Source organism: Poecilia latipinna, unplaced genomic scaffold (genome assembly GCF_001443285.1).
Source record: "Poecilia latipinna isolate Pla-1442-1.1 unplaced genomic scaffold, P_latipinna-1.0 Scaffold78, whole genome shotgun sequence".
NCBI lineage: Eukaryota > Metazoa > Chordata > Actinopteri > Cyprinodontiformes > Poeciliidae > Poecilia > Poecilia latipinna.
Genome location: NW_015112694.1, coordinates 106,095 through 118,852, shown reverse-complemented (window position 1 = coordinate 118,852; position 12,758 = coordinate 106,095). Strand labels below are relative to the sequence as shown.

Below are 12,758 nucleotides of genomic sequence, written 5' to 3'. Positions count from 1 at the left end.
CCAAAGGTACGTTTGCGCACAATCTGAAAATGGAAGCAAATCTGGCTGAAGCTGACTAAGCCCCGCCCGTTGAGAAGGAGCTACTGACAGGTGAACATAATGAAACGTGTTCTCTTTATTCACAATCCCTGCTGCTCTGTCTTCAGGAATCATCGTCGTTGTCGTAATCGCCCTTGTAATCGTTGTGTTTGCTGTCGCTTGCGTCGTGTCACGGAGAAGAGGAAGGGTAAGAGGAGCAGGCCTTGAATTCAGCCACGCTGAATGTTATAGGGCTAATTATTCAGTGCAAAATAAAATGCTCTGTCTAAAGATTGCACATGATAACTAAAACATTGACTAACTGCTTTCTTTTGCAGCGCTACAATGTTGATTTTACTGCTAGCCCCGATGAAAACGTGCCACTCGGCACCATAGACCCGGAAGTCCGTGCTGAGTCTGCGCCTCAAAACGGTTCGGCCAACATTTCCAAAAAACTATAACCTCAAAGGAAACATAATTTAGATCAAACAAGTCTTGTTTGTTTAATTAAAAAAAAAATTGTACACTTTTCAGGTCTGAAAACCTTTAATAGCACAGAAACGGCAGCTACTGAGCCAAAAGGACCAGAAGCAGCACCTGAAACACAGGAAGAGAAAAAAGGTGAGTTTTATGTTATTTTTTTGTTAAATAATAATAATAATAATCAAACAAAAAATGTAGTGTAAATTACATACTACATTTGTAATAACTCGTGTAGGCATGAGTTGCAGGCGAATTGTGTGCTGTTTTCCTTCCTCTTTCCTAATAACATAAAAGAAGAGGAAGTTTGGTTCACACATTTAGTTATCTTTTAACCATCTAAGTTTCATGACGTAAGTATGAGAGTGCATTTATAACTTGTATAGAGTGTTTTTTAATGTAAAAACACATCAATATTATTTTACAACAAATATGACAGCTGATGACACTGATTCTTAGAAAACCTAAAAGTGACCAACTTCTTCCTGTTTAGATCTACAGGCTGGTTCTCATGACTACAAGTTCTTGCTGTGGCAACAATCTTATCTTCTTATCTTAAAAGCATTAGCATTATATGCACATTTAAAATAAATGCATTATTAAGAGATTTGTTAGCTTAGAAAGTTTGCTTTAAATCAAACAAAATTATTTTTTACTGAATTCATTTTTTTGTTAGACATGGTAATCTGATTTCATTTTGTGAAAGGATCCATCTGAAATCTCATTATCAATCTAATTAGTAAACTCATTGCAATAAGAGATGAACAATGACGATTTCTTTTGCTGTCTTACATTAGCAAAAGTATTCATTAATTATTGTTTTTCATTAAAATGGGGCAAACATGCACTAAAAAAGTTGCTCCTAACAAGATTGCAACTAAAAGAACAGTTTTCAGGATGTTTAAATAAAAAAAACTTGTGCCGAAGTAAGAAGCTGAAGATGTTTCAGGAAAGTCAAAAGAGTCCAACAAGCATTAGACCCATTTATACTACCACCAATGCACAGCTTGACTTATTGGCAGCAGGAGGATTTGTTTATCCCAAAATGAACATCAAGGAGAGACTGAAATTCCACAGAAAGAGTAGATTAGCAAAGGATTAGCACAGTATCATTCTATCTTAGGAACCTTCCTTCTGATGCATCAAGAAAAGCATTTGCCAGGAAAAGAAAACAAGTCCAACATGTTAGAAATCTAAATGTGTTGGATTGCTTCTGTTCCTCACAGTCTGCCAAATACTGTCATAAATAAAGAGTGCAATCAAAATGTCCCACAAAAACAACTTTTTATAGCAATTCAGGGCAATTTGGGGATGATCTGTGAATCTTCCCCTACAATGGAACATTGCATTACAATGTGGTAACAAAGAAGCTTAAATGGCAACATAATGAAATTTTGGACATGTGGTCATGAAACTCCACATCACCACAGTGAGAACATGCGGTCAGTTTAAAAAAAAAAAGTGGTAAAGAAACAGAAGATAATAAACTGATCAACTTCAGGCACCAAGAACACCAGGATGGTGAATCACTTTAAAACATATGAAAACATTTTTTTAATTTTCTTTGGCATACCACAGAAATTTGCGTGGAAAAGAGGCAAAAGATGGTGAAGCCACAAAGTGCAGAAGTTTTTGTGGGTTATAAAGCTTCTGGGTTTGCCTGTAGAAAACAGATGCAGATCTTTGTAACACATCCTCTGATATGAAAGGAAGTTTGGTTTTGTTGTTTTTCGGTTACTGTTGGCTTTTGGTAGAACACAAGTTTCATCATTGTTTCCGATCCCACCCAAAAAATGTGTTGAAATATTGGTGACGGAACGACTTCCTGATCAGAGGAGGCAAATGAGCTGCAGTACTCTGATTGACCACAGGGTGGAAACAGAAGCTCAGATGGAGCTTTTAATGTGGCCGGTGCCTTTTAATACTGTGGTTTTCTGTACAGTTTAAGAGGCCAGTTGGAGAAATTTTGAAAGTTGTTTTTAAATTTGAAAAGTGAAAAAGATAAAGTATTTAATCGTGCAACTTCCTGTCTTCATTAGTTGGTTATTTTATTAGGCAGAATCCTCATTTGAGACCAAGGTGCTCACATTTGCTTGTAAATGTACAAAGTGTTTCTGCTTTGTTCTGCGGGAGTTGGTGGGTTACAGGTAAACGGCGTCATCATGTCTGGGCTCGTCATTCTGCTTTGAGCCGTACTGGAGTTAAATGGAGGCTGCTGATTTTAGGGACGGTTTAATCCCATAAGATTTACTTCCTGTGAAAAGAAACAGCCAGAAAAAAACAGAAAATGTTTTCCTTTACTTTTTATTTCCCAGTGGTAATTGCTGCAAACAGCTGTCAGATGGTGCGTTTATTTGTTTGTGCTGCAATTAAAAAAAAACTCCCAAATTTACTCCTCTGAATCATCTTCTTGCGACAAATGTAAAATGTTTCTTATCATCAGGAGAAGTGTTTCTTCCTCAAAATGATTACTTCAGTGCTTGCAACATTTTTCCATCCAGAAAAGCTAACCCTCAACATTTGCATAAAAGGCCTGCTGGCAGAAAAAAAAGCTACTTTTTTTTTTTTTTTGTTAAGATTTCCTGAGTTAATTTGGAAAGTTAAATGACAGGAAACTTTGTCGTATTACATGACCACTGACGGTAAGATGATGACGCAGTTTTACTTCAAGAACTTGGAGTTTTTCATTATCTCAGCTTTGAAGGGAATCAGAAGAATTAATACATTAAGCAGCATTTTTCAGCAGCATACCTACAGGTGTTTCGTGGACACGAGCTCAGAGTCTGCACAGGTTCCACTGACATGAGGAAGGTCTAATCAGGTGCAGTAAGTGAAATCCCCTGTGTGGGTGGAACTTCGAGGACCGATGCCTTTAGCTAAGGCAGCAGAGGGAGTGTTATGATCTGCAGTTTCTGAAATACCCAGCCCTGCCCATCCAGGTTGAAACTCACTGAAATCAACTTTTTTTTTTTTTCACCTTTTTGATGCTCGATTTGTATCAGTGGCACTTTATTAGGAAAATCTTACTTACAGCTGGATGGGAAAAGAAACTTAAAACACAGAGTCAGAAAAACTGACAAAAACCTGTTTTGTCAGTTTTTTGGGTAACACTTTATTTGAAGGGGAGGTGAATAAGACTGTCATAACACTGTCATAAACATGACATAACACCTGTCATGAACATGAATAAGCCTTCATGAATATTTATGACTGTTGTCATAAAGCGTCATTCGATAAATTATGACACTTTTAATACAAAGTTGACATTATTCAAAATGTCTTTGTTATGACAACTTGACATTAACCAGGAAATCATTACTGTTTAAACTTTACCTTTAATAACATAAAGTTACCTGATTTTTAAAGTGCAATCAGTAATACTTTTCTAACAAATTTATATCAATAATGATATTAACATGATATATTTTTGGTAACTAAAAACAGAAAAAAGTCTGTGCAATATAAACCTATTGGACTGCATAAGAGTCATGCCCAGTTTTATTTTTACTATATCAGAATAATGTCCTGACTAATGAAAGAGTTTTTATGTCCATCGGTTCTTGATTTAGGCTCTCTGAGCTCAAATTTACTACAAAGTGGATAATTTGGAGAGAGGAGAATATTTTCTGTTTGTTTGTTTGACTCTTTAAAATGTTTTTTAAATCAAATAATTTAACACCAATAATTTTGCTGGCCACTTTTACAATTTGTTTCATCTTGTTTTAGTCTTCTATTGATTGACAATTAAATAAAATGAGCATCAACACACTCCAAATGTATTTAATTTGCTGATGAAGTGGAATCTTTGATTAGATTTGTATTGCTTATCAGGATCTTGACTGAATCGGTTTCTTGTCAGTGACAACACTCAGATACTTATAAGCCTGAATGCACACCCCTGATTTCCTTTTAAAGGATCTCCTGTCCTGCTTTCATTGGAAAAAGAATGGAGATAAAAATGGTTTTTGTTGTTTTAAAAATGTTTGTGTGCCTCATTGGTGTGGTTGCTACCTTTTCTAATCTTTTTCCTTTGGAAGGGATTCAAAGAAGGAAAAACTTGCAAAATTTCTTGCAGATATTTCTGAAGTAGCACCACAAAGTTAGTGAAAGGGTCTTCAGTCTATGTTGAAAACTGAGCCACAGGGAAATCATAATGAGGACATGAAGTGAAGTAACACCCACATTGTAAGTAAAAACCTTCCTGGGTGCCAACATGGCAGAATTATCCAGGCCATTTTTAAAAAAGAAGAAAACCAGGGAAACAATTGGCATTCAGAGAATTTGGCCAGTCCTCCTCTGGAAATCGCTTGAAGACAATCGACTCCACCAGCAGACTACAGCTCCTGCTGTGGTTCTATGTTGCTGTTGTATGTGAGACAAGAACCACATTCCCAGCATTTAAAAGGAGAATAATAAGCAGAAAGTGATATTATAGGTTATGGTAGTGGTAGATTTATGCTTTGATCATCAAACGCCTTCCTATTCCCCTCGTCTCGCCTTTCCCTGCTGTGAAAACTGGGTCAGGTAATGATGGGGCAACCCGACTTTCCCACAGACTCCAAACAGCTGCATGTCTCTGGCTTGTTAGGAGCTGCCCAGTAATCAGTCGCCTCATTATAAACTCGCTGGCCCCCTAACAACGGCGTCGCACAGGAGAATTGCTGCCTGTGTACAAAAATGCCTCAGGCAGGATGGGTGAAAAGGTTTCTACTGCTGAGCGGTTCTGCATAAAACATGTGAATGATGAAGAAATTACCTGAAAATTTTACGCAACCTGAGCTGCAACGGCTGCGTTGCATCAAAGTGTTGCTTTCTTTCTAAATTTGGCCCACAGATGCAGATGGAAGCTTTTCATTTGTAATCAGGGTAAAAATCATAATCTTCTTGCACAGCACAATGTAAACTACAACACAAAGTATTCGTCTTCTTGTAACCAAGTTTTAACAAAAGGTGAAACCAAGTTTACTCAGAGACTTTTACTGAGAAACCAACTTCGCTGCACCCAAGTGAGCTTTTATTCTTTCTTAAACTTGGCTATAAATGCCACGCATTTTGAAACAAAGTGACCCAAATCCTGCTCTTATTCCTGAAAATAATGTATTTGATTGAGCCCAAAAGAAAAGGAAATCTACAGTACTATTACTTTACTATTTAGCACAGTAAACATGCAAAAGAAAAAGAGTAGTACATTTCTGACAAAAAAATTTTTGCCAACATTTTTGAGCAATCTCAGAAAAAAACAAAAAAAAAACATCACATTTGCTGGAAAAAATATATAACATTTTTAAATATCAAAAATTTTCAGAATTTTAAATGTCAAAATTTTGGAGTTATTGGCGGAAATTTACTTATTTTTTTCTGTCAACAATGTCCCTAATACATGGTCGTAAAAATCTTTTTCAAGGTTTGAATCTACAATAAATATCGGGCCACTTTATCTGCTTGATTTTACGTTGTTGTTTCTGTTTTTTTGCTACTTTGAGTCTACAGTTTTGGCCCACGTTGCAAAACGTTTGGACACCCCTGCCTTGCAGTAACTGTCATAAAAATGAATGTGTTAATCGATGTCGATATTTGATTTTGTTCAGAAGAGGTTGCCATATCTGCTGCTGCACCCAGCGCTGAGGCTGCTGCTCCACCCGAAGCTGCAGCTGCATCGGCACCAGAAGCTTCACCTGCTGCTCCACCCGAAGCTCCAGCTGCAGCTCCGTCTCCAGACACTTCAGAGGAAAAACCAAAAGCGGATGACGCCAAGCAGAGTTCCTCTGCACCCGTGGACCCTCCTGCTGAAGAGAAAACCGATGATGAAGGTGCCGTCTCCAACAAGACTTCGGTGGAGTCACTGAAGGAGACGAATGAGAACAACAGCAACAACTCTGGCTGCAGCCAGAGCAGAGGTTGGTGTTCAGGTCATATCTCCACTCAGTAGTTATAGTCTGTTTTCATAAATGTTATAATTTGCGAAGGTCTTAAAATGGGCACCATGATTTCAAAATCATTCGTGGTCGTCCAACTTTCAGTCAAAAGTGTCTGAAGGCTTGAGACTGATTTTAATATTGGTCCTATCGAGAGTTTGTATGAGGCTGAGTAGTCATAAACCAGTATGTTGGATGTACAGGCGCAATGACAGAGTTGTTGTTGTGCCAGATATCGAAACTCCTGGGCACATCAGGACACTCTTATATCTTAAAGCTACAGGATTTTTTCCATATTTGTTGAATCTGTATGATATGAAATGGATAATCTGAAAAGATTGAGCTCCTCTGAACGTCCTCAAAATACAATAATCACTTTGCAAACTTACCCCACTGGTTCACAGACTGGCAGAGGAGCAACACAACCTGGGAAGTCGGTGTGGACTGTCCAGTGTGAGGTGCGGCGTCCACCTTGGATTCCTGCTGTCCCTCAGAGACGAGGTAAGACAGCAGCTGATGCATGTTGAGCTTCAGCTGCTCAGCCTGTTAAGGTGCTCGTAAAATGGCGGCACCCCCTTCTCCACATTATAGGCTACAAGTCAACACACCACATTCAATCGGCTGGAGTTACAGCTTCCTGTCCTGATTTAATCTGTTATAAATAGAAAACTCATAACCATTAACTCTATAATTATGGCCTGTGCTTTTCCCTAAATTGTATATAGCCTGTCAGCTGGTGGTTAAAAATACACACTGCAAAAACTACTCTAAAATAAAACTGCATAAAAACATGTAACATTTTGCTTTCTTATTTTTCCATTTTTATTTTTAAAGTCAGCAGCTATTGGGTTGTGCATCATTTCATATTCAACATTCATGCAAAAGGTCTGAGACAATTTAATTATCAAAAATGCCGTTAGTTTCTTTTACAGTGACCTAATAAATTCTCTGCTTTTATAGCATGCAGTATTGAAGTTAGTGAAATTTCAAATGGACCAAATTTAGTTCAGAGCAAAAAAATAGTCATTTAATAACCACGATTCCTGTAAAAGAAGGAAACTACACTTTAACTGTGCAGTGAGTTTGATTTCCTGGGAGAAAAACATCCAAACCTTCACGGTCCTGTGCGAAAAACTGATTTCTCCCTGACATTAATGACTGGTTGATTCACCCATAGCAGTAACAACTGCAATAACTTGTAGTGAGTCTTTCACAGCTGTGCAGGAATTTTGACCTCATCTTTGCAGAATTGTTGTAATTCTGCCTCGTTTTCCAGCATGAACTGTTTTTAAGGTCATGCCACTGATGTTCTGAAACACTGAATTGTGACAAACATGCATTTCACATCTTTAAATAGTGGTTTTGTTTCTGTATATATTTCACAGTAATGTGAGTGTTGAGTTCAGCAAACTTCATGAATAAAACAGTTTCACAAGGAGGCATAAACATATTGTCTTATTAAAACACAAAGACAAAGATTATTGAAATTTAGTTGATGTTTTTGTCACATAGTTGATACATTTTTATTAATTAGACTTTGTTGTTAAAATTATTGAAGTGAGATAAAACAAGCATACTCTACTTCCTTTTCCTTATATTTGAATATTTTTGCTTTGATTTATTTTGATGGGCAAAATAAAATTGCAGTTGAAAATGGGGTTTGTAAACCCAATACAATGATAACAACTAAAAAAAACATGTTTATAACTAAATTTCTCTTGTTCTGGAAATATTAAACCGTTGACTTTAATCTTTCGTTCCTTTAACTGGCTGCTACGGATGGATGAGTGTCTTGGAGCGCGAGTAGAAACCTGGCCCTTGTCAATCTAATCATCAAATGCTCCAGGATGTGAGGTCCACACCTGCACCAGTTTCCTCTTCCTTCTGCTCATCAACACTTTGGGCTGCAGCAGCCCGGGGCGAAGGAATTCACACTGCTCCTCACAACTGGTGATAAGCTCACACCTGAGAGGACGGGCTCAGTTCGGCTCTTTTCTCACAGAAAGAAAAACACACTTTTCACCATAATATCACCACTACAGTCACGTCTGGTCTAGTGAAGCAGTACATGGATATGGTTTTCATATTCTGGTTATTTGTGTGATCTCCAACATCTAAGCCGGTGATACTTTAAGAAAAAATGTGGAAAAATGTAACCAAGTTCTACCCTCACTAATTCCATCAGTAAAACCTGTTGGCAGCTTCAAAGTTTTTGCACAGGTAAAGATTCTTTGCAAACTGTTTATAGATGGTGAAGCAGTTCCCAGACGTCTGCTGTGTCTTAGATTGTTGCTTAAATCCTCTGATTATATCTTAGATCTCGTCAGATTACTATAGCTGGAGCTTAAAAGTCTCTATAATTGCATATTTGATATTCAGAGATGTTGAACCTTTAAAAAAAACTACAAAGGGTGACGCAATATCAAACAGAAAATGGCTTAAGACATAACTTTAGATGCTTTTGATCTGATGTTGACATAATTTTTAATACTTAAGTCCTCCGCTTTTCACTTCCTCACTCTCTCAATGCGCTTCGCATCATGTTGCCAAGGACTGAAAATCAGACTTTGCAGTGTTATAAATGGCAAGAAATTATAGATTTAAGAAAATACAGACTATATAAAACCAGTATGAATATAAAACCAGTATGAATATAAAACCAGTCTAACCTGAAAATGAAAACCCCCACCTGGTTTGCGATGAGACAAGTAAGTCGGAGTTAAAAGGCTGTAGCCAGAGATAATGGACATGAGCTGACAGCTCATAAACTCAAGCTGCGTAATTAGACCTGTTCTTTACTCTGCTATTTTCCAGTTAGAGCGCAGCTTTCGTGTTTGATAGTTAATGTTTGAGGAAACGGCCTCAGTGTCTCACAGACAAACCCCTATTACAATAAAAAGTCATTTGTTTTATTGGAGAAGTCGTTACTGGAAGGAACTGGTTAGTGCTGATAAGAGCAGAAAAATAATGTATTAGCATTTGAAGGATAATGTAAGCATAATAGTTCATGGGTCTGGTTGGGAAAATGTCACTAATGACGGTGAAGAAACTTCCTGCTCAGGGGGTTTGATGTGGTTTAAACTGGGCAGCTCTACAGAGGGAGGGACTGTTGGGAATCGCAGACTGACTCTTCCTCTACGCTGCAAGGTTAAAACAGCTGGTAGAACTGGCTCCGCCCCTTTTCCCCTAAATTTGTACCTCAGATTTTAGTTTGAAGAAGAAAACAACCTGCAAATCAAGATGACATTAATGAATTATGTGAAATTATGATAACCTCACCAAACGCCCAGTATGTAAACAAGAAAATAAATAAAAAACCTGTAGCTATTTAAGAAAAATGCTTACTAGTTCGTAATTTCAGTTGGTGTTTGGATAAAGTTTGGGAAACCTTATCTATACCCAATCCATTGGTTTCAGCTGACACAATATGGTGCAAAAGTCTTAAATCACCAATAATTTCACTTGTGTTGAACCATATCTGCCCAGGTTCATATAAAAAGACACTCTTTACTCGAACTACAGAGTAAGTACCTAACCTACCTCAATCTGAGTTAATCTCACAGCTACCTCAGATTGTTAAAATTAAAGCTTCAATATTTCTGCTAAAGCTTCCTCACTTCTGTGACCTGCAGAGGTTCACAGTTGGGCCTTTCCAAAGGTCACAGGTGAGACGGTTTTAATGAAACGGTTCACCATGACGATGGAGAAATACTGTTGTTTTAGTGTCAGTCATCTGATTTACCGTTACAGAGGCTATTGGGATGTTTGTCCAAACGAGGACATTGTGACAAAAGAGAGGAAATTAAAAATATAACTGTTGAAGATATGAAAGTATCATGGAATTATTTAAAATCAGTGATAAGAATTTGTATTTAAGCTGAATGGCTGTCCTAAAACTGGGAAGTACAAAGTGAGTTGCCTATTAATAGCTCAAACATACTTTTCATTTTGCCAGGGAGCTACTTTTTATTTTAACAGGTGTGAATTACACCAGAACTATTTAACATGGTGACAATATCTAGATTCTTACTTCTTCAAGTGGCCTGTAACATTTTTATAGCCCGTCCTAATTTAGTAGAGTACGTTCCATGTCTTTACACCAAGCCAACCGGCTCTTAATGAGGGAGGGAGGGGCTGACATAGTGACAACAGTTTGCAAGGAACACAGAAATAACTTTGCGTGGGTTGGTTGTTAACAACCCCACTGTGTGATTTCAACTCTGCCTTGCCTAGATACTAAAGCTTTACTGGGGTTTCAAAACAAGGATTTGGACTACAAAGGGTTAGATTTTTGGGTACAAAAAAGATCCAAGAAATGTTTACACATGTTGGTCTAATAAGCTTTTTAGTTGCTTTACAATTTACATAAACACGGGAAAGGTTTTCAATACTTTTAAGTAAAGCCTACAGCCATTTACTCTTTATATTTCTGAACAAGAGCTGGAGTAATCCTTCTAGGTTTAAACAGTTTACTTAACTCACCTTTGCATGCTGGATGCTTAAAGAGGACCTATATAAAAAAAATTCACATTTTTGTATTTCTATTTGAGTCTAAAAACAGCCCAAGCATTTAAGAAAAACCACCCAGCTGATTTTGGTGTCAAAACCCTTCAGAGCGCAACGTAACAAATCATGGGGTGATGAGAGGATGTCTTCCCTCAGAGCTTGAACAGCTACAATGGAGTTGAGGCGGTTCTGGACACCATTTTGCACAGCAAGGCAGAAAGTTTGCATTTTAAGCAAACCACCTCAATGTGGAGTGTGAAGAAGATCAGATGGAAATAAACTGTGCGACTTGGTCTTGCCTGGTTCGCCTCTGGATGGTTTAAAGGTCCGGAGCTTTTAGGAGTTGGCAGCCTGGAGTCCTGCTGACGGATGGATGGACATTCATCCACCTGCTGCTACAGCAGCTCCACATTCCTCAGGCAGTCGAACAGTCAGATTCACACAGCGGCTTTGTTAGATCTCTGCCTCTCATCATCATGGTTAAAGTGAGCTGAGGTGAAGTCAAGTATGGAGCTAAAAAAAGCTATCAACAATTTTTACAAATCAGTTTTCTTTAGATATTTAAATGCTTCTGAAAAACTTTTAAAACGTTCCAACTTTTTTTTTTTTTTCTTTTAAGGATTTCTTTTTTGATTAGCTCTTCTTAACTGCATGCATAAACTCAAGTAAAAAGTTAAAGTTTTAGAGTATGAGATTGATCTGCTGCAGGTAAATTTGAAAGTTGCGCAGTTCAGCCAGTTTAGTTGGGCATTTCCTTCCAAATGTCTTTCAGCAACCTGCTTTCTGTGATTTTAGGGCCATTATAGACAGAAAAATTAGTACATTTCCACCAAAAAACAAAAATATTTTGGGTTTAATCTTAGAAATTTTCTATTAAAAAAACAATTAAATTTCTGAGTTCCAAAAGTCGTTCAAAAGCAACTCTAAACTCAATTTGTAACTGATTTGCACTGACAAACTTAAAACTGGAGACGAGGGGGAGCAGAAATACCTCAATAAACCAAATGTTACAAAAGTTAAATACATTTGGGGGTGCTGTGGTGGGGCAGGGGCGGGGCGCGGCCAGTGTGTTGGGGCCTTGGTCCTCGTGCCGGTGGTGGCGGGTTCAGTTCCCGGCCTGGCGACGTTTGCCGCGTGTCTTCCCCATCTCTCGTGGCCCTCTTTCCTGTCAAACTGCTTTCAGGTGGAGGCCACTAGAGCCAACAAAACCTTAAAAAACAAAAAGTTAAAGACATTAGTGAAAGTTGTTGGACATAATCATCTTGAAGTCATGATTGTGCAAAGACCACTGAGTAGTTTGGGCAAATTTAGACAAATAATTCATGCTAAACTTCAGGAACTAGACCGCTTTTCAGCTGGGATTATATCAGTTATCCTCTTCCTCTGACAGATGTTTCACCTTTTGAGGTTAAAGGTCATGCGTGAGGCTTTCATAGACTTAGTCAAACCAGAAGTTAAAGCAGTAAAAGCAGGTGACTGGAGGATATGTGGCTGTGGCAGAGGATGCTTTGTTTTCATTGTTCTGTCCTTTTGCTCTTCCTCTTTCAGGACGCAGAAGAAGCCAGATCGACTGCAGAGGATTAACTCACTTCAGCTCATTCTCTGGGTTTGAAGCTTGATCTCTTGTTGCCAAGTGTATTTTTGTGTAAAAGTGTGAAATATTGTACATCATTTTTACATGGTTTCTGCTCCAACTCTGTGTCTGATGTACAAAGTAAACTATGTATGTGATGACCTTGTAATAAATGTTTTTCCCCTAAAAGCACAAAGAATGTATGAACTGCAAAAATAAGAAATCTTTCCAGGTACTTCCGTCTTGTTTCTATTGCAGATATCTTG

General features: G+C 37.9%; 1 protein-coding gene across 1 annotated transcript in view; it reads left to right on the top strand.

Annotated features, from left to right (window-relative positions):
• Positions 1 to 12,758, top strand: part of LOC106936928 (predicted GPI-anchored protein 58) — a 22,968-nt gene extending 10,210 nt beyond the window's left edge. Inside the window, exons 5-10 of the mRNA XM_015018192.1 lie at positions 147 to 226; positions 357 to 450; positions 553 to 639; positions 6,087 to 6,395; positions 6,818 to 6,914; positions 12,468 to 12,758. Coding sequence (XP_014873678.1) covers positions 147 to 226; positions 357 to 450; positions 553 to 639; positions 6,087 to 6,395; positions 6,818 to 6,870 — 623 coding nt within the window. The 3' untranslated portion in view covers positions 6,871 to 6,914; positions 12,468 to 12,758. The remainder of the gene's footprint in view (positions 1 to 146; positions 227 to 356; positions 451 to 552; positions 640 to 6,086; positions 6,396 to 6,817; positions 6,915 to 12,467) is intronic.